The sequence below is a fragment of the Dreissena polymorpha genome, chromosome 1, assembly GCF_020536995.1.
Source record: "Dreissena polymorpha isolate Duluth1 chromosome 1, UMN_Dpol_1.0, whole genome shotgun sequence".
Lineage (NCBI taxonomy): Eukaryota > Metazoa > Mollusca > Bivalvia > Myida > Dreissenidae > Dreissena > Dreissena polymorpha.
The window spans coordinates 152,043,980-152,066,793 of record NC_068355.1 but is presented as its reverse complement, the minus strand read 5'-3'; the positions used below and the strand labels follow the sequence as shown (position 1 = coordinate 152,066,793).

Here is a 22,814-nt window from a genome sequence, read left to right as displayed (position 1 = left end):
CAAAAATAAATATTTGTGTTTTTTAACCGTTTAAAAAAAAAAAATTGGGGGTGGGTGGGGTAGGGGGGGGGGGGGTAAAGTGTGAGGGTGTGGTGGTAATTTGTGAGCTGATCTTAAAAAAAAAAAAAAAAAAATTAGGGCGGGGGGGGGGGGGGATTCGGGTGGGGGGGGATTCTTACTATAATTTTTTCATTTCTACACGGATTCACTTCAAATTGATACTGAACTTCTCTTATGACATTAGGGTCAATCTCAACTATGCATGGCCCCATAACCAACCCTGGGGCCCCGCCCACATAGACCACACCCACCCAAAATTGCCTTTACTATAATTTCTTTATTTCTACACCGATTCACTTCAAATTGATATTGAACTTCTCTTATGACAATACAGTCAATCTCAACTATGCATGGCCCCATTACCAACCCTGGGGCGCCCCGCCCACATAGACCACACCCACCCAAAATTGCCTTTTACTATAATTTCTTCATTTCTACACCGATTCACTTCAAATTGATACTGAACCTCTCTTATGACAATACGGTCAATCTCAGCTATGCATGGCCCCATTACCAACCCTGGGGCACACCTAGGTCAAACATTCGGCATGGGGATACGCGTCGGCCTCTGCCGCGCCATTTCTAGTTTAAAGTTGACATGGTCATGTGCCATGTGGATCAACCAGAGTACCTAATTTTAGCTCCACCTATATTGTATTGTTACCTCCGAAACAATTTACATGGACCCTGGTCCCAGAATGGAAATCAAATACTTGTTGCTGGTGTGACTGCACCAAATTGGCCTTTATTATCAGGCGATCAATTACTTGTAAATGAAAATCTACGATGGAAACTTTTTCGCATTATAATTATTATTAATATTTATTATTGTTACAGTTACATGTAAGTTGTGTCAATACCATCAGTGAATTCGTAGAAATATGGGATATTACGTAACCAAATGCATTGATGGTGTGCACATCACAATTTCAGCAAGAAAAGATTTTTCAGATACCAAATAGACAATTTTATGTGTTAAGTTTCTTTTTGATAAATGAATGCAGTTGTTTTTTGCTAACAATATAATATCACCACTATTGAATGCCCATAATCTATGAGCTGTTAGTTTGTTAGTTTCCATTTTTATTTAATGTCATTTATTAATTTAAAAAATCCAAATAGTGCCTTATGCCCTCTTAAATACATGCATCCAGTCTTATCTTATTTTGTCACCTTAGACCCCTAGAGAGCACAGTCACCCACAGTTAATTAGATAACAATCAGTAACACAGTAACTGATAAGCTGAAGGACACACTCCACACAAATATCTTTTATCTCCAGGTCAAACAATCTTGAGATTTGAGGGTTTTTTATTAATTTTAAATGAAGACGAAATAGGTTGTTTTTTTATTGAGGAAAACAAGTATTATAATAATTGTTTTAAACAATGTGTTGGCATGGTAAATCTATCAGTTGTATTTGATTTAATTATTGAGAACAATTGGCTAATGAATCTGCAGATTAATTTCACAAAGACAATATTATCAGTTTTAAATACATAGTTATCCCCACGCTTTTTGAAAAAAAGGTGGGGATATTGTGGCTATCTCCGCCGTCCGTCCATCCGTCTGTCTGTCTGTCTGTCTGTCCGTCCGTCCTGGCCACTATCTCCTCATACACTAAAAGCACTAGAACCTTGAAACTTACACACATGGTAGCTATGAGCATATGTGCGACCCTGCACTATTTGGAATTTTGATCTGACCCCTGGGTCAAAAGTTATAGCGGTTGGGGTGGGGCCGCGTCAGAAATTATCACTCATTTTTTTAGGTTATTTTACATTTACTTCTTTATTTCTACACCGATTCACTTCAAATTGATACTGGACCTCTCTTATGACAATACGGTCAATCTCAACCATGCATGGCCCCATTCCCAACCCTGGGGCGCCCCGCCCACATAGGCCACACCCACCAAAAATTTCCATTTAATATAATTTTTTCATTTCTACACGGATTCACTTCAAATTGATACTGAACTTTTGTTATGACATTAGGGTCAATCTCAACTATGCATGGCCCCAATCCTAACCCTGGGGCGCCCGCCCACATAGGCCACACCCACCAAAAAATTCCATTTACTATAATTTTTTCATTTCTACACGGATTCACTTCAAATTGATACTGAACTTCTCTTATGACATTAGGGTCAATCTCAACTATGCATGGCCCCATAACCAACCCTGGGGCCCCGCCCACATAGACCACACCCACCCAAAATTGCCTTTACTATAATTTCTTCATTTCTACACCGATTCACTTCAAATTGATATTGAACTTCTCTTATGACAATACAGTCAATCTCAACTATGCATGGCCCCATTACCAACCCTGGGGCGCCCCGCCCACATAGACCACACCCACCCAAAATTGCCTTTTACTATAATTTCTTCATTTCTACACCGATTCACTTCAAATTGATACTGAACCTCTCTTATGACAATACGGTCAATCTCAACTATGCATGGCCCCATTACCAACCCTGGGGCCCCGCCCACATAGACCACACCCTCCCAAAATTGCCTTTTACTATAATTTCTTCATTTCTACACCGATTCACTTCAAATTGATACTGAACTTCTCTTATGACAATACGGTCAATCTCAACTATGCATGGCACAATTACCAACCCTGGGGCGCCCTGCCCACATATGTCACACCCACCCAAAATTGCCTTTTACTATAACTTCCTTCATTTCTACACCAATTCACTTCTAATTGATGATGAACTTCTCTTATGACAATACGGTCAATCTCAGCTATGCATGGCCCCATTACCAACCCTGGGGCACATCTAGGTCAAACATTCGGCGTGGGGATACGCGTCGGCCTCTGCCGCGCCATTTCTAGTGCAACTTGTCCTTTTACTGTACCCTTATGATAGTTTGCGAGTGTTCCAAGTATGAAAGCAATATCTATGATACTTTAGGGCTAAAGTGGACCAAAACACAAAACTTAACCAATTTTCATTTTTCTAAGTATAAAAAGGGCACATAATTCTGTCAAAATGCCAGTCAGAGTTACATTACTTTGCCTGCACAGTCCCCTCATGATAGTTAATAAGTGTTGCAAGTATGAAAGCAATAGCTTTGATACTGTAGGAATAAAGCGGACCTAAACACAAAACTTAACCAAATTTTCAATTTTCTAAGTATAAAAAGGGCACATAATTCTGTCAAAATGCACGCCAGAGTTATCTAACTTTGCCTGCCCAGTCCCCTCATGATAGTTAGTAAGTGTACCAAGTTTGAATGCCATAGCATTGATACTTTCTGAGAAAAGTGGACCAAAACGCAAAACTTAACCAAAATTTTCAATTTTCTAAGTATAAAAAGGGCACATAATTCTGTCAAAATGCAATCCAGAGTTATCTAACTTTGCCTGCCCAGTCCCCTCATGATAGTTAGTAAGTGTACCAAGTTTGAATGCAATAGCATTGATACTTTCTGAGAAAAGTGGACCTAAACGCAAAACTTAACCGAACGCCGACGCCAACGCCGACGCCAAGGTGATGACAATAGCTCATAATTTTTTTTCAAAAAATAGATGAGCTAAAAATGCCCCGCCCCTTGGAAGCCATTTTTTTTCCAAGCAAACATAATTATTTTCGAACTCATCCAAGATATCATTGAGACCAATCTTCTGACCAAATTTCATGAAGATTGGACAATAAATGTGGCCTCTAGAGTGTTAACAAGATTTTACAATAGCCATATATAGCCATATAAGGAAAAATGCCCCGCCCCTGGTGGCCATGTTTTTAAAGCAACCACAACCATTTTTGAACTCATCCAAGATATCATTGGTACAAATCTTCTGACCAAGTTTCATGATGATCGGAAAATAAATGTGACCTCAAGAGTGTTAACAAGGTTTTACTATAGCCATATAAGGAAAATAGCCCCGCCCCTGTGGTGGCCATGTTTTTCAACCAACCGGCATCATTTTTTAACTCTTCCAAGATATTATTGGGATGAATCTTCTGACCGAGTTTCATTAAGATCGGACTATAAATGTGGCCTCTAGAGTGTTAACAAGATTTTACTATAGCCTTATATAGCCATAAAAGGAAAAATGCCCTGCCCCTTGGCGGCTATGTTTTTCAAGCAAACGTAACCATATTCGAACTCATCCAAGATATCATTAAGACAAATCTTTTGACTATATTTCATCAAGATTGGACAATAAATGTGGCCTCTATTACATACTGGAACAGGCTGTAGACAGATGATTGGTCAAGCTCGGTTGCTCTGATGAAAGCCTTCAACGCAGCCGTGTAGCTACCACGGGCCATGTATGCCTCCCCTAAACACTCCCACACATGGCTGAAACAGACAAAATTGAAACAATCTATACATATATAACATGCATATATGACAGGAAAATGTTGGAACCATATGAAAGCCAGTTTTTTATACTGCAAATGAGGGTACATAAAAGATTTTTTTTCATATTTCTTTTTTAACCCTTTGCATGCTGGGTAATTTCTCATCTGCTAAAATGTTGTCTGCTGAATTTTTAAAATTAGCATTTTCTTTGATTTTTTTCAAAGAATACTATCAGAATAGCAAACAGTTTGGATCCAGATGAGACGCCACGTTCTGTGGCGTCTCATCTGGATCCAAACTGTTTGCAAAGGCCTTCAAAATTCGGTTCAATCACTGTAAGGGTTAAGCTGTGGTGGTCATCTAGTGTAGTGAAGCCGAACCACGTGCAAATGTTTGATAGAAGACCCTTTGAGTAAATGTTCATGAAGATTTGCCAAGAACTTCAGAAGGAATGACAAATAAACAAACTTTAACTCACTTTTTTTTATTTCAAGTGGCCATTTTGTTCAATGGTGTGGACATTTTTTTATAATTATGAAAAAGTACTACTTATTAACATTAATATGAAATTATTTACAAATCAACCATATTGTTAGTTATTGATGTTCTGAAATACTTCTATTTTTATCTATGGCAGCCAAAAGGATCACCTAATGTGCATTTCTGTGAAATTATTTACAAATCTTATCAAAGGGTTAAATTAAATGGTATTAAAAGATATTTCTAGGTTTTGCAATAATGGCCATATTATGCAGTAAAGTAGAATCATAAGCCATATTTGTTTGTGGACCGATAAAAGAACATTTGTATACATTTTCATGAATATTGGTCAAGAACTTAAGAAACAAGAGCTGTGTTTGTCAGAAACACAATGTCCCCTACTGTGCCCCTTTGAAGCCATATATTTGACCTTTGATCTTGAAGGATGACCTTGACCTTTCACCACTCAAAAAGTGCAGCTCCATGAGAAACACATGCATGCCAAATATCAAGTTGCTATCTTCAATATTGCAATAGACAAGGTTACAGTTTTGGACACACTCATACAATGACAGACAGACAGACAGGCCAAAAACAATATACCCCCAAGATCAAAAACAATATACCCTAATCATACGATACGGGGGCATAAAAATGTCTCACATGCAAAACCAGCTAGCAACGCAAACAATTAACATCATAATTGCATTCCAAGAAATCTTTACAAGATTTGTCATACTATGTATGTACATCATTTTTTTCAAAACGCAGACATAACTTAATTCATAGTTGCGACAGCAATTTTCAATGTAGGCAGCATTTAACTTAGTAACCAACTAACATTTGTGAAGTAAAATCAGACATTTTAAAATAAGTAATAGATATCACAGAGAACATACACATTTTCAATTGACTTTATTGTGTTTTGAAGGACAACATTTACATTTACATTATGTCAGTGTTTGTTTGAAAGGAGGTGAATGACTATGGAAATGCAATGTTTGGGCTACTTACACGTCTTTAGAGTCTGCTCTCAATGCAGACTGGAGGGACACAATGGCCACAGAGGGATCATCATGTTTCATCTGATGCAGCCCCAGCCTCAGCCACGCCCACTTGCCTCTGGATTGGTCAGCACAATGTAAACAAGAGATTGCAAAACAATACTGTCCCCTACCGGTGAACCTCCACCATTATCAGAATAATTTTTTTATTTGTTGCCATAGCAACCAGAATTGTTGACGTAGGAACAAAATGTAATGGCGTGCATAATCTACATATTGCCATCTATGCATGTTTCCAGTTTCATACAAAAAATATGAAGAACTTTTAAAATTATCGCAGGATCCAGAAAAGTGTGACAGACAGACCGACTGACGGAGTGCAAACCATAAGTCTCCACCAGTTTCACCGGTAGGGGACAACAATGTGCTGTGAAGCTTCATGTTCATGCTCATGTATTAGTACTATTTCATGCGCAGACTTTGCGTAACAATAAAAGCTTATCTCTATTAAAAAACTGGACAAGATGACCAAAGTCCCTATGTTGCTCACCTGAGACTTCAGCGAAAAGAACTGTTCTGAGCATTTTTTGAGATGCATGGGCACCATTTCAACTTTGGCCAAGACATCATAAGAGCAACTGATCTGAGCAAGTATTAGGGCAATTGAACAAAAAATGCGACTTACGAGAATAGAGTATTCAAAGTGTTTCACTGTAGCCATATATGAAAACTTGCATCATTTGGTGTACACCATTTTCAACTGGGTAGAAAATCACAATATTATACCTCATATACCAAACCTCTATGCCTTGTGAATTCAGAGAAGAAGAGTTTTGAAGTTTTCATTATTTACATATGATCCCTTCTATGTGAAAAGCGGGTTTTATGCATGTGCGTAAAGTGTCTTCCCGGATTAGCCTATGCAGTCCGCACAGGCTAATCAGGGATGACATTTTCCACCCAAACTTGATTTTTGCTAAGAAACAAAAAATGTCATTAAGTGTCTTCCCTGATAAGTCTGTGCAGACTGCACAGGTTAATCTGGGACATACTTAACGCACATGCATTAAACCTTCTTTTCACACAGCATGAATACAAAGGGCCACAACTCCGTTATTAACAGATGGTGTACAATGCCATTTGGCATGCATCATCCTCTTATCCATATATATATATATATATATATATATACTCATACCAAGTTTCAATGAAGTCCGCCAAAGCACTTTCAAGATATAGCTCCAGACACAATAGTGCCGGATGGACGGACGGAAAGACGGACAATGCAAAAACAATATCCCTCCGCCTATGGCGCGGGATAACAAGATAGCTCCAGGATGGCATCAATTCTTACCCTAGGAGTATGATTTGAAAAAACTTGTAGACTACCACCATGTGAGGTCAAATGCCAAATTTTTTACACCTGGGCTTTGTCATTTGAAATTAGAATTTTGAAATATAAGTCTACATAAATCTGCGGTGTGGTCATTTTTGAACCCAGGGGCATGACTTAAACAAGAGATGCTTTGTCAGAAACACAATGCCCCCTTCTGCAACGCTTTCATGCCATATATTTGACCTTTGACCTTGAAGGATGACCTTGACCTTTCACCACTCAAAATGTGCAGCTCCATGAGATACACATGCATGTCAAATATTAAGTTGCTATCTTCAATATTGCAAAAGTTTTGACCAATGTTAAAGTTTTCTGACCGACAGACGCCAAATATTTGGCCTTTGACCTTGAAGGATGATCTTGACCTTAACCTTTCACCACTTAAAATGTGCAGCTCCATGAGATACACATACATGCCAAATGTCAAGTTGCTATCTTCAATATTGCAAAATTATGACGAATGTTAAAGTTTTCAGATGTACGGACAGACTGACTGACAGACAGTTAAAAAATTATATGCCACCCTTTGGAGGCATACAAATTTAAGTAGAGAACCATGCTGTAGAAGCAAAGTGAAAACAGCATAAAACCAGAAAAGCCTGCGAGTAACTCGCAGTCTGTTCAGGTTTTATGCTGTTTGCTGCTAATCAGTATCTAAGAGTTGGAAAGGAAGCATTAAAAACTTGAATCTAGTAAGAAAGGTATTTAATAAAATACAACTTTCTAAGAGATAACACGTACATGAGTAAAATACATATCTAAGTAGTAAAGGCTTAAATACATATCTACGTTGTAATGGGTTAAATAGTATCTAAGTGGTGAAGGTTTAAGGCCCTGACCTTTTTTAAGCTCAGACATCTATTCTCTTTAAAAGAGGTTCAACACAGAATAATTCCTATGAAGTTTCATTAGAATATGCTGAGAAAACAGACATCAAAGTATCCTAAAAGCTGCCCCATTACCATTATGTGCTCAGGTACGCTTAAAAATGAACATTAGCCATGAATGCCCCTGCTTACTGTAAAACTTATAAATTTTGTGTGGTACAAATTTTCATTGATTTCGTTGGTCCGCTGAAAAACGAATTCAATACCAATGATTACTCATACATTGTTAATCCGAAATCGGTCAAGATCCTAATGATTGCTTAGTATGATAAGAACTACGATGTTAATGATTACTTAGAATGAATAAAAAGTTGTATGTTTATATAAAATATCAATTTGTTCGCCATCCAGTGCATAAATAAAACACTGAAGTTGTGCAAGTTTTTCTTTTTTATTATCATCGTTAATGTAAGTTTTATTCATCATAGTTAACAAATGTAATACATAGCATTATCAATTGTGGAAAAAAAATCACATACTAACAGTTGTTCTCTTTTACGTGATGTCGTCAAATTAACAGTTTGCACATTTATCACATATGTAAATTATTCCATAAATGCCATTCAATGCCCTCCATATATTTCTGTCAATGTTGAGACCATTTAACTGGATAATTGTCTATGGTATATATTAACCATGAAATGCCACATATGCTGTTACTATATATACTAATAATATTTCAGTGCAGCTATTTTACAGCCTTTAATGGACGTTAAGACAAAACGGCTATTTTCAGAATTCACCAACAATGCAACTTGTACTTCTATTATACCAATTTATACCTTATCTTGCTACTTCAACTACATGTCTTATTTTCTGATTACTAAAATGAAAGCTTCAAACTCACCGGCCAGGTGGGCATGAACTGGTGAACTGTAGCAGAATCTGATGGCATTTCTCCTGCAATATTGAATATTTTTCTTTTAACCCTAAATGCATGCTGGGAAATTTGTCGTCTGCTAAAATATTGTATGCTGAATATATAAAAATTAGCATTTTCTTTGATTTTTTTTCAAAGAATACTATCAGAGTAAAATAATTCGATTTTTTTTTCAAACAATACTATCAGAATAGCAAACAGTTTGGATCCTGATGAGACGCCACGCTCTGAAAGGGTTAAGGGAATAATGACCAGTTTCTGTAGTGTTGTTTTTCAAGAATGGAATGCTGAACGTCAATTAATGATAGCTATATTGCAGACAAAACAAGAGATGTGTTTGTCAGAAACACAATGCCCCCTATTGCACCGCTTTGAAATTTTTAATATATTTTGTTTACCTTTGACCTTGAAGGATGACCTTGACCTTGAGCTTCCACCACTCAAAATGTGCGGCTTCATGAGAACGCCGCTTTGATTTTTTTTGTTTTTGTTTGTTTACCTTTGACCTTGAAGGATGACCTTGACCTTGAACTTCCACCACTCAAATGTGCAGCTTCATGAGATACACATGCATTTCAAATATCAAGTTGTTATCTTCAATATTGAAAAAGTTATGGCAAATGTTAAAGTTTTCGGACGGACAGACACCATATATTTGACATTTTACCTTGAAGGACGACCTTGACCTTCACCACTCAAAATGTCCAGCTCCGTGAAATGCACATTCATGCCAAATATCAAGTTTTTATCTTCAACATTGAAAAAGTTATGGCCAATGTTAAAGTTTTCGGACAGACAGACAGACGCCATGTTTTTGACATTTGACCTTGAAGGATGACCTTGACATTTCACCACTCAAAATGTTCAGCTCCATGAGATACACATGCATGCCAAATATCAAGTTGCTATCTTCAAAAGTGCAAAAGTTATGGCCAATGTTAAAGTTTTTGGACGGACGGACAGACGCCATTTATTAGACATTTGACCTTGAAGGATGACCTTGACCTTCACCTTTCACCACTCAAAATGTTCAGCTCCATGAGATACACATGCATGCCAAATATCAAGTTGCTATCTTCAATCGTGCAAAAGTTATGGCCAATGTTAAAGTTTTTTGACAAATGGACAAACGCCATATATTACACATTTGACCTTGAAGGATGACCTTCACCTTCACGGTTCACCACTCAAATTGTGCAGCTCCGTGATATGCACATGCATGCCAAATATCAAGTTGCTATCTTCAATATTGAAAAAGTTATGGCCATTAAAGTTTTTGGACTGACAGACCGACATACACACATACTGACACACTGACGGACAGTTCAACTGCTATATGCCACTCTACCGGGGGCATAAAAACACACTCTTCATTACCATAAATAAGTGAGTTCAGAAAGTATTAATCTTTGGTAATATTATATAGTTGGTAATATTAAATCTGTACACCCTCTACCATTAAGCCTTTCAACCATTCAAAACTCAATCATAACAATAATACAAAGCAAATTTTCATTAATATGCATTATAAAACATTCAATCAAGATTATGTCAATACATGTGTTATAGAAAACTTCCAAAGTGTCTCCTGTGCGAATTTTTAAACAAAAGTATGTGCAAACAATCTGGATTTTATGTTTGTGTGTGTGTGAATGCATGCAACTTTTGTGTTATACAGTTCCATAAATAAAGATTTAAAATAATTTAATTTCTTATGCAGAATCCCTTACATCTTCTCCAATCTCCGTCAGGAAGTCACACAGTTTCTCTCCTGCGACCTCACTGCTGGGGTCAAGGTCAAATGCCTTCTGGTAACATTTCCGGGCTCGGATTCTGTCCCCACCCTCTTGCCCATAGTAATGACCCAGGTAGAGAAATGCCTCACTGGTTTCAGGGCTCAGTTTGGCAGCCTGCCAGATTTTGGTATAAGGTCAGTTATAAACATTTGAACAATGGCATTAAAGTACTTTGAACCAATTTGTTTGTTACTATACCTTTAAATAGTTAAAATAAATATTATCATGAACTGTTTGTTGAATGATTTCAGAATCAAAAGAAATGCAACTGAATCAAAAGAAATGCAACTATATTAAAAAACGGTTGCAAACTTTCATTATATAGTTTATTCTCTCGGGATTATTTGACAACTTCAGGAAGGTATGCAAAACTGCACAAAGCACTGCACATGTACATATGTACACCAAGGGTGGACCTTTAAAGGTTAGTATATGAGTCGCGTGCTGCGAAAACTGGGCATAATGCATGTGCGTAAATTGTCGTCCCATATTAGCCTGTGCAGTCCGCACAGGCTAATCAGGGACAAAACTTTCCGCCTGAACAAGATTTTTGGTAAGAAGGGACTTCCTTTTAATGAAAACTATCATAAAAGCTGGAAGTGTCGTCCCTGATTAGCCTGTGCGGACTGCACAGGCTAATCTGGGACAACACTTCACACATGTATTAAGCTCAATTTTCTCAGAACAAGACACATATGTTACTGCAATGTCTACCAGATCCAAGTGCACTACCTTGAGCAGTAGTGTAAAGCTATATTCCCTGGCTGTGCCCATCTTCCAGAGGCACTTGGCCAAGTTCAGGTGGTGGGAGGCTACATCAGGCTCTGCTGCCAACAGTGATTCAAATCTGGAGTGTTGTAGAATATATATTTTGTATTGACAATTTCACATGTAAAAGACTATTAAATGCATTTACCAATTTCAGTTATTTTTTGCTAGTAAATTAATTTCCTGAAAAGCCAAAATATCTTAAAGCTGAATTGAATACACAGTATAAGGTAATGGAAAGAACTTTGAAATGTATGGTGTACTAAAAGATCTAGCTATATTTCAAACAAAACATACTGCAAACATTTTTGAAGGGCAAGTAAGTTAAGTAAAAAATGAACAACAGTTTTGACCTCTTTAAAATATTGATGTTACACCGACCTGGATTTGGCAGATTCCAGATTATTTTCCTCGAGGTCTATCAAGCCCTCCAGGACTTGCTTCTCCACAGAATCACCCAACAAGCATCCCTAAGAACAACTGGCTTTATTATCATCAATAAGTAGTTGATTTATTTTAGAGGTATTTCACAAAGGCTATATTTATCCTAACTCTATTTAAATGCCATCTAAGTTATGATTTATTTATTTTTTTGGTGGTGGGGTGGGGGGGTACCTTTCAATTATCAGCATTTAATGAAACAACAGCAAAATTAAATTGATAAGGCAGATATCACCCCTTTGGTTCCAAAAGGTACCACGTACCTTCTAATTTCAATGTCACATGATACCTTTTTGCACCAATGGGATGATATTGTATTCCATATTAATTTAAAACAATCATGACATTTAATCTACAAACTAAATACACACCATACCAATGGGGCGATATTGTATTCCATTTTAATTTAAAAGAATCATGACATTTAATGACTTTTCTCAGAAATATCATTTCTTTTTTTAGATACTGTATTAGAAAACATGAATTAAAACGTGTATGAACCAAGCAAAGATATGCATACATAAACAAGAGGGCCTGAAAGGCACAAAGTCGCTCATCTGAGATAAAAAGAAACTACCTGTTCTTTGCAGCCCAAGCTATCAATGGAACAAATGTTTGTACCAAGTATCATGAAGAATGAACAACAAATGGCCCCTTGGTGGCCATGTTTTTTTAACAGACCTTAACCATTTTTTAACTCTTCCAAGATATGTTGAAATTTCATGAATATTGGGAATAAAATGTGTCCTCTAGACTGTTCACATATTGTCACTATATACATATAAAGAAAACTGCCCCACTCCCTGGCGGCCATGTTTTTTCACTGATCATGACCATTTTCAAACTCGTCGGAGACATCCACATGACTAGTGCTTTGACAAAATTTCATGATGATTAGGCAAAACATGTGACTTCTAGAGTGTTCACAAGCTTTATTACTATATAAATATAAGGAAAGGACCCCCCCCTGGCAGTCATGTTTTTTTACCGATCCAAACCATTATCAAACTCAACTGTCCTATCTAGGTGTGGCAGTGCGGTCTCCTTCGCTTACGCAAATGAACAGGACGGTTACATGTTATGTAACTTTGTGAGCACTTTTGTAATGCCGAAATATTTATTTGACGAACTCTTATTTCCGGTCAGGATGACTATACTGACTGGTTGTAATTCAATTAACTAAAGGCGTTCAGTCAGGGACGCCTAAGTACACTCAAAGAATTAATTTATAAGTGAAAACCAAGGCAGCTTTAATAAAAATAACTAATTTTTATTCCAAGAACTCGGAAAATGAAGAACAATGACAGAAAATTAAGAACAGGTACAAGCCAATTCTAAAGAATCTAAGTATCGTTACAAAAATGAACAACATACAGCAAATACCTTAATGAATGTAAAAAGAAGTTCAAAATCTGTCAAAAAACTAATATAAATATAATTGACTGTTAGTCTAGAAAGTGCTTCAAAAATCTAGTTTACAAAATAGGTTTAATTTAATATAAAAACAATATTTATGGAGATTAGGAAACTTCAGTGAACCAAATGTAAAAAAAAGAAAAATTTACTAGTTATTGAAACAGAATAGAGTCTTTCTAATTTAAAAAATGCCAAATAAAAATAATCTAAATAATAAGAATAATTTAGAAACTAATGCCAAAATGTCTTGATGCTGGTTTTAAAAATAATTTAGAGTTTAATTATTTCAAAATTCCAACCTTTTTCAAGAGCTGTTAACTTTTCAAGAAAGCATCAAGAGGTGTTTAAACCAGCCAAAGCAGCTTATTTTATAGAGTTCAGAAGAGATCAATGGCAGAGTAGTCAATTTACCCTCAGAACAGTGCATTTATCAATGATAAATATCTTCCCAAATTCCAGAGCAGAACAAAAAATAGATTACTGAACCAGATTAAACAAGGGAGACAAATACTGCATAAATACTGCAAAACCATGTACATGTTTCTTTCTTTCAGTTATCTCTTAGTTGAAAGGCTTATCATAAGTGTTAATGACTAAAACAGTTATGTTAACTATGAAAATTCTGTGTTATGAAAAATTTCATAAAACAGTTAATGTCACATTATATTGACATAATAAAACCAAACTTTACTACACAGGAAACAAATGTTCTGACCAAATTTCATGGAGATTGAGCAAACTAGAAGTTTAACAAGATTTTACTATAGCCATATATAGCCATATAAGGAAAAAATGCCCCGCCCCTTGGCAGCCATGTTTTTCAAGCCAAGGTTACCATTTTTGAACTCATCCAAGATATCATTGGGACAAATCATCTGAGCAAGTTTCATGAAGATCGGAAAATAAATGTCGCCTCTAGATTGTTAACAAGGTTTTACTATAGCCTTACAAGGAAAAATGCCCCGCCCCCTGGCGGCCATCTTTTTCAACCAACCAACATCATTTTCCAACTCGTCCAAGATATCATTGGGATGAATCTTCTAACCAAGTTTCATGAGGATCGACAATAAATGTGGCCTCTAGAGTGTTAACAAGATTTTGCTATAGCCATATAAGGAAAAATGCCCTGCCCCTTGGCAGCCATGTTTTTCAAGCAAACGTAACCATTTTGAGCTCATCCAAGATATCATTGAAACCAATCTTCTGACCAAATTTCATGAAGATTAGACAATAAATGTGGCCTCTAGAGAGTGAACAAGGCAAATGTCGACGTCGCACGACGGACAATGGACGACGGACAAAAGGCTGATCACAAAAGCTCACCATGAGCACGTTGTGCTCAGGTGAGCTCAAAATCAGCCTCAGAAAAACATGAGTTTTTAGCGAAATTAAACACCTCTACCTTTGCAGCCTTGAAGTCTCGCTGTCTGAAGTAAACGTTTCCTTTTAAAAGCTGCACTTCTGAGTTGTCATCCAGTTCCTTCAGTGCAAAATAATTTCAAAACAAGAGATGTGTTTGTTTGAAACACAATGCCCCCTATTGCGCCCCTTTGAAATAAAATTTCAATAAATCATTTGGCAGGTTTAAAAATTATCTCTCTTTTAAAGCTTATTACTTCCCTTGGATTGTTTTTTTTTTACTTTTGACCTTGAAGGATGACCTTGACCTTTCACCACTCAAATGTGCAGCTTCATGAGATACACATGCATGCCAAATATCAAGTTGCTATCTTCAATATTGCAAAAGTTATGGCTAATGTTAAAGTTTTCGACAGACGGACAGTTCAACTGCTATATGCCACCCTACCTGGGGCATAAAAATAAGTTTTTAGTGCAAAAATTATTGATTTTTAGAACATAAAATAATATTGTAGATGATAAACTTTTGATGTAATTCATCTCGTTATTCTATGTAGCGGTAAATAAGAGCAGTAGCACCTGCTGCAGAAAATAGCACATCAACAAATGAGCAGCATTACACAATACCTCTTCCACCATGTGCTGCCATCTTAGCTACAGACCTATCTGTGCATTTGTGCAGTTCAAAAAGGTTTCATGGTCTCATTAAAGTAGAAAAGTGCGCAGGCTGGTTTGAAGCTACGCTGACACATATGGAAAAAAGATCCATTTTCGCATGGTGCTGGTGAAATCATAGACACAACCTTATTCAAGGTACAATAACACACAGACCTTTGTGCAGATTTCAAGAGCCCTGTTCAGTTTTGTGGGGTCACCAGTTTGCACTAGAGCTTGCACCATCAGAAGGTTAAGGAAGTTCCTCACTGGGCCAGGCTTACATGTCAGCACTCGGTCCTTTCTGTCTAGCAAGCTCAACCCTAAAAAAATATTCAATTTTTCTTAAGCACATTTATTTACGTTCTTTATACAATGTAATGCATATTAAATTTATGGAAGTGATTATTATACGGAGTTTATTTTGCCCCCTTGGTTCAAAAAGGTTCTATGTCATATTGAAATTAGGAGGCACATGGTACCTTTTTGCACTAATGCGGCTATATTATAATAACATATTTCTTATTTGTAAAGAATTAGAAAAATTATAATTCTTTATGTATTCATCTGTTAAACTAAAGCATTGAATTTGGGACACCAAAGTCTATTCAGCAACTGTAGTTTTGTTATTCATAGGACATTCAGTGATAAAGTACATAGTCAAAACAATGAAATTTGAGAGCTAAGGAATATTTGTGAACCTTCTTATTCTGAAACCTGGAATAATAGGCAATGTAACTGTTGGCCTTAGTTCCAAATGGAAAGATATGCATGAAAGTTACCATGATTCCCTGTGGCATTACCAAAACTTTAAAATATATTTACTTACATTGTATGTTTTGTGATACATTGTACAACATGTACACATACTTTGAGAGCTAAAATGTACATTGATAAACAAATATACTGCTTTATGCTACAACAGCTTCCTCAAGACAGCATGCCTCACTAGGCTTCCTTTTTTATAGTATAGCATAGATTTTCTGACTTAAACCTTAACAAATGACCCTGATGTCAAATTTTAAGTTCCAAATGAAATCACTAGTAATTACATAATATGTAACCTTTAACCTATTGTCTCAAAAGATACAGAGTGACTGCAAGAAAACCACAACCTGTATTTTCTAAGTAGACAAGAGATGTGTTTGTCAGAAACACAATGCCCCCTATTGCGCCGCTTTAAGCCATATATTTGACCTTTGACCTTGATGGTTGACCTTGACCTTTCACCATTCAAAATGTGCAGCTCCATGAGATACACATGCATGCCAAATATCAAGTTTCTATCTTCAATATTGCAAAAGTTATGACCAAGGTTAAAGTTTTGGGACACACATATACAATGAATGAATGAATGACTGACAGACAGACAGGCAAAAAACAATAAACCCTTGATCATTCGATCCGGGGGCATAAAAAGAGGCACAATTTTGTCAAATTGGAGGTCACATCTATGGGCCTTTACCTTATAAATTAACTTATAAAGACCCTAAAGACATGTGCAAAGTTGAAAATACGTTGCAGATACAGAGAAATTGTTGAACCCAATGTTAACATGATTGTTTAATTACGAAAATGGCATTGCTTATGACAGCCATGGAGCTTGGTAAAGGACCTATTAAAATGAAATTAAACATATGTGTGAAGCTTCATTTTGAATACTTGGAGAGAAACAGGGAAGTTGCACATTTACCTTAACCAGAGAATAACATAAGCAAAGAGGTCGATAAATTGAAACGTATTATAGCTCAGACTATTGGGTGAATAGTCTAGCTGAAAGTAACAATACATTACCTGACTGGCACAGTTTGATGGCAGTGTCATACTGATGCAGCTTATAGAGAGACTCAGCCAGCAAACAGTGGCTACACACAAGCATAGGGTTCTTATTGCACACTGGAAATAGATGCATAGGCAATACTTTAATTAAATCCAAAGTTTAAGTTAAATCTTGCATTTTGGGAACAAAATCATGACTTTTTCCCGTTTGTTGAAAAATCTGCATGGAACACATCTTGTCTTTCTGTCTTTATAAGAATAAATGGCTTTTATTAAAATCCCCAATGAACATTATGGTTTTAAGTGCTATCCATCACATTTTAACACAGGCACGCACACACACGCACGCACGCTATAACTGTTTAACTTTGGTAAAAAAATTATATAAACACTTTCATATCATAAGAAGCCATTCCAACAAGTAATAATGTTTCACATTGAAAAGTGTTAGAGAACGGCTACGGAGAAGAGGATTCCAGTAAACTACACCTTGCTTGGTTAACTGATTATACTAAGACCTATGTTAGCGTTTACCATTGCCAAAATCACCAAAGGCGATTAAATCTTTCAGCTGGCGATTAAAGTTTAAAATGTTAATGAAAATGGTGATTGCAAAACAACCTGATATTTCTCTATAAGTATATAATATTCCCTTCTTTTAAAGAGAATTCGGTACCGATTTCCACATGTAATCGCCATAAAAGCTCCAGGTGGTAATAGATTGTCCATTGATAAGAGATAACCAGATGCCGGTATCGTATATTCAAGCCTCATAACACAGTCATGTATGCTGACAGATGCATCACGGGAAATTTTCGGGTAACTTTCCAGTCGCCAAACTGTGATATTTAACGTCCAATCTGTTACGAGAATGTTTATGGAGGCGGAGTTATATAGTGATTATTATTTTTGATTGACGTCGGTCACATAGTTAGCGTTTATCGCAGGTTTATAAACAATGAATCACAGTTGTAGCATTAATACGTTATATAAAACCGGTAAATAAAGCCGTACATTAAAGGCGGTTTTGGGCATCATCATCACACCTATTTACCGTACTGTAAACAATCATTAATTATAAGAAGTTAATTGCAATTGGTGAGCAGTGTAAAATTACTTACGGCGAGTAAGTTGTGAAAAACGAAACCCGTTAATAATTTGATGCGGTAACAAATTTAATCCAGTGCACGTATATTTTATCATGTCTATTTGTAGAACTGATTTAAACCGTTTTTCTACAGCCACGTGATAATAACTATTTACTATGCATTAATACCGGTATGCCATGTAAAACCCGTGTTATAAGAAAGAGCGCGAAATTATTGCTGTCGTCTGCAATGACAAGTTCTACGCATGCAAAGCAAGACCCACCCAATCAAAGACCGGGGCATATCTGAAAGTTCTAACATTGTATACTGTTTATGCCAGTGCATGAAAATAAATATAAATGAAAAATAAAAAAAAAACATGAAATTATTTGATTTCAGGTAACAAATCATTTATTTAAATGTGACTTCATTGATAATTTAATACAGTAATTGTTGATACCTTTAGATTCATGATAATGATTATGTCGTTCAGTTGAGCAAATAAGGTTATAATGTGGGTCGTTATTGTAGTGCTGAAATTTGGCTACTAATTTTTTTTCCTTAGCGCCAACCTAGTAAGACTGATTATATATAAGCAGCATTCCAGGACAATCAGGCTTTAACATGAGGGTAAGATTGTCCATGAGCAGCATTCCAGGACAATCAGGCTTTAACATGAGGGTAAAATTGTCCATGAGCAGCATTCCCAGACAATCAGGCTTTAACATGAGGGTAACATTGTCCATGAGCAGCATTCCCAGACAATCAGGCTTATAGCATGACGTTAACGTTTGTCAATTAGCAGCATCCCATGACAATCTGGCTTTAAATATGAGGGTAACATTTGTCCATGAGCAGCATTCTGGGACAATTGGGCTTTAAGCATGAGGGTTACATTTGTCCATGTACAGCATTCTGGGACAATTGGGCTTTAAGCATGAGGGTACCATTTGTCCATGTACAGCATTCTGGGACAATTGGGCTTTAAGCATGAGGGTAACATTTGTCCATGAGCAGCATTCTGGGACAATTGGGCTTTAAGCATGAGGGTAACATCTGGCTTTAAATATGAGGGTAACATTTGTCCATGAGCAGCATTCTGGGACAATTGGGCTTTAAGCATGAGGGTTACATTTGTCCATGTACAGCATTCTGGGACAATTGGGCTTTAAGCATGAGGGTACCATTTGTCCATGTACAGCATTCTGGGACAATTGGGCTTTAAGCATGAGGGTAACATTTGTCCATGAGCAGCATTCTGGGACAATTGGGCTTTAAGCATGAGGGTAACATTTGTCCATGAGCAGCATTCTGGGACATTGGGCTTTAAGCATGAGGGTAACATTTGTCCATGTACAGCATTTTGGGACAATTGGGCTTTAAGCATGAGGGTAACGTTTGTCCATGAGCAGCATTCTGGGACAATTGAGCTTTAAGCATGAGAGTAACATTTGTCCATGAGCAGCATTCTGGGACAATTGGGCTTTAAGCATGAGGGTAACGTTTGTCCATGAGCAGCATTCTGGGAAAATTGGGCTTTAAGCATGAGGGTAACATTTGTCCATGTACAGCATTCTGGGACAATTGGGCTTTAAGCATGAGGGTAACATTTGTCCATGTACAGCATTCTGGGACAATTGGGCTTTAAGCATGAGGGAAACATTTGTCCATGAGCAGCATTCTGGGACAATTGGGCTTTAAGCATGAGGGTAACATTTGTCCATGTACAGCAGTCTGGGACAATTTGGCTTTAAGCATGAGGGTAACGTTTGTCCATGAGCAGCATTCTGGGACAATTGGGCTTTAAGCATGAGGTTAACATTTGTCCATGTACAGCATTCTGGGACAATTGGGCTTTAAGCATGAGGGTAACATTTGTCCATGTACAGCATTCTGGGACAATTGGGCTTTAAGCATGAGGGTAACATTTGTCCATGAGCAGCATTCTGGGACAATTGGGCTTTAATCATGAGGGTAACATTTGTCCATGCACAGCATTTTGGGACAATTGGGCTTTAAGCATGAGGGTAACGTTTGTCCATGAGCAGCATTCTGGGACAATTGAGCTTTAAGCATGAGAGTAACATTTGTCCATGAGCAGCATTCTGGGACAATTGGGCTTTAAGCATGAGGGTAACGTTTGTCCATGAGCAGCATTCTGGGAAAATTGGGCTTTAAGCATGAGGGTAACATTTGTCCATGTACAGCATTCTGGGACAATTTGGCTTTAAGCATGAGGGTAACATTTGTCCATGTACAGCATTCTGGGACAATTGGGCTTTAAGCATGAGGGTAACATTTGTCCATGTACAGCATTCTGGGACAATTGAGCTTTAAGCATGAGGGTAACATTTGTCCATGTACAGCAGTCTGGGACAATTGGGCTTTAAGCATGAGGGTAACATTTGTCCATGAGCAGCATTCTGGGACAATTGGGCTTTAAGCATGAGGGTAACATTTGTCCATGAGCAGCATTTTGGGACAATTGGGCTTTAAGCATGAGGGTAACATTTATCCATCATAAGTCTAGGACAACACTTAACGTCATGAATGGATTCTCATCAAGAAGAAACTCCTTTTAACAAACCATTCCATAAAAGGGGAATCAAACGTGATTAGCCTATGTACAATGCACAGGCTTATCTTGGACAAAACTTTAGACACATTCCTGAAGCCCGTTTTTTCCTTTAAGCATCTCATGATTGATTCAGAAGTAACTGTGTCTACTCAGGAAACAGACAGATTAAAAACAACAGATATTAAACATACAAGTTTCCTTCAAAGGTTTCTCAGATTAACATCCACAACATAAATTTGTTAAGGTTATGAACATTTCAAAGACACTTTCAAATATAAATTACTTTGTCCCAATACCTTTTTCTAAAAGGGACCGACTTTTCTTGAAGTCATTGGCAATCACTGCCAAACATGCCTGTGCAGTGGCAAGAACATCACAGTCCTTGCCAGCAGTGACAGCTTCATATCTGGTCACATGGTTTGTCAATACCTCAGATGAGACAGACAGTTGACCTGTGTAATGAAGAATAAACCGCATAAACATCCAAATATAAACCAAAACTTTAAGTATGGCTTATAAAAAAGAGTGTTGTACTTTCATGGTCCATTATAGATATTGACTAAATGTATCACATCCAATAATGGTTATATCTACCGTTACAATATAACACGTTTTCCTTATGCTTATTCCTAATTGGACCATGTTCTGTGAATAGTGGGTTTAATAAATGTGCAAAAAGTGTCCTCCCACATTAGCCTGTGCAATCCGCACAGGCTAATCATGGCTGACGCTTTCCGCCTTAACATGATTTCTGATAAGAAGTGACTTTCTGTAAACAAAAAAAATCATAAAAAAGGAAAATGTCGTCCACTGCACACACTAATCTGAGACAATACTTTACGCACATTCATTAAACCCCTTTTCCACAGAGCACGGCCCATTTAAATACTCGGAAATTCATTGAAATAGGCTATTCTTTTGTTAATGTGGGTATGATGATGGAATAAAATTTTCAATTGAAAGCACACCATCGATAGTGTATGCCCTATAGTGAAGTTGTGCAACTTGAAATACTACAATTAATTTTCATGAATTTAAGCATAAGACCTTTAGGCAAATAACATACACAGAAACCACCCAAAAGGTGACCCAGTCAAACTTGGTAATAATTACCAATGCAGATGTCCAGAACTGACAACATTTTGTGCTTCAATACTGCCGGCGAGGATGGAAAATTGTTTAGGAAGTGTTCTGTCTCTGCAGGAAGGTCTTCTGGACATGTCTTCAACAGAGAATATTATACAATATTAGAATACCATTCACATCAGCAGTGCACTTAAGTGAAGGTTGTTTGTATCAAATGGTCTAGAAGTGTGTCAAATGGTCTGTTGATGCGTCTTGTGTGTAGTGTTGGGCCCTGCGTGCTTGTCACCTTCGCTTTCAGCCTATACCGCTGGCTAGCCCTGTGCGAAAATGAAGCTGAAGTGCGTAAGTCTTCACTGCCAGTACATAGCCTCTCTACAGACAAGTCCTATGTAGTGCCTCCTAGTGGCGACACACGTCAACTGAGTACCTCGCGGCCTCAGGCTGAACTACAGGGACTCGGAGGTGGTCTGCCCCCAGACATGCGGCATGCCAGGCCCACCGGCGTATGGAAATGCCCTGATGCCCATGAACAGACCCCCAGCCAAAGGGTAAAATGGCCCCTGTGTTCCCAGGGATATAAGGTTCCCCGCCTACAGGGTTAAGTAGGAAACCACTGCCTTGTGGTTTGTCGTTGGATCGGCAAAGGCTAAGGGTGAGGTAACCCCGACAGAAAACCTAGGGAGTTGAAATCGGAGACGTTAGGCCATTGGCACTCCCTTAACAAACCATGACGTCATGTACATCACTATGTCTACACAATCAACCAGTGTTACTCGATGTGGTGCTGAGTCTCTGAGATCCCACCAGGGAGATT

General features: G+C 37.5%; 1 protein-coding gene across 3 annotated transcripts in view; it reads right to left on the bottom strand.

Moving 5' to 3' along the window:
• The window catches only part of LOC127856166 (tetratricopeptide repeat protein 37-like), a 98,165-nt gene that overhangs the window by 45,709 nt on the left and 29,642 nt on the right, over nucleotides 1-22,814 (bottom strand). For 2 of the 3 annotated variants that reach the window (XM_052392206.1, XM_052392217.1), the window contains exons 7-17: nucleotides 22,028-22,136; nucleotides 21,211-21,366; nucleotides 17,264-17,365; nucleotides 15,647-15,792; nucleotides 14,859-14,936; nucleotides 11,981-12,069; nucleotides 11,564-11,678; nucleotides 10,766-10,945; nucleotides 9,003-9,055; nucleotides 5,883-5,990; nucleotides 4,269-4,385 (exon numbers count right to left, since the gene is read on the bottom strand). In XM_052392206.1, the coding sequence (XP_052248166.1) occupies nucleotides 4,269-4,385; nucleotides 5,883-5,990; nucleotides 9,003-9,055; nucleotides 10,766-10,945; nucleotides 11,564-11,678; nucleotides 11,981-12,069; nucleotides 14,859-14,936; nucleotides 15,647-15,792; nucleotides 17,264-17,365; nucleotides 21,211-21,366; nucleotides 22,028-22,136 (1,253 nt within the window). Of the gene's footprint in view, nucleotides 1-4,268; nucleotides 4,386-5,882; nucleotides 5,991-9,002; nucleotides 9,056-10,765; nucleotides 10,946-11,563; nucleotides 11,679-11,980; nucleotides 12,070-14,858; nucleotides 14,937-15,646; nucleotides 15,793-17,263; nucleotides 17,366-17,869; nucleotides 17,908-21,210; nucleotides 21,367-22,027; nucleotides 22,137-22,814 lie in introns of those variants that run through there. The other variant, XM_052392226.1, reaches the window with a different exon arrangement.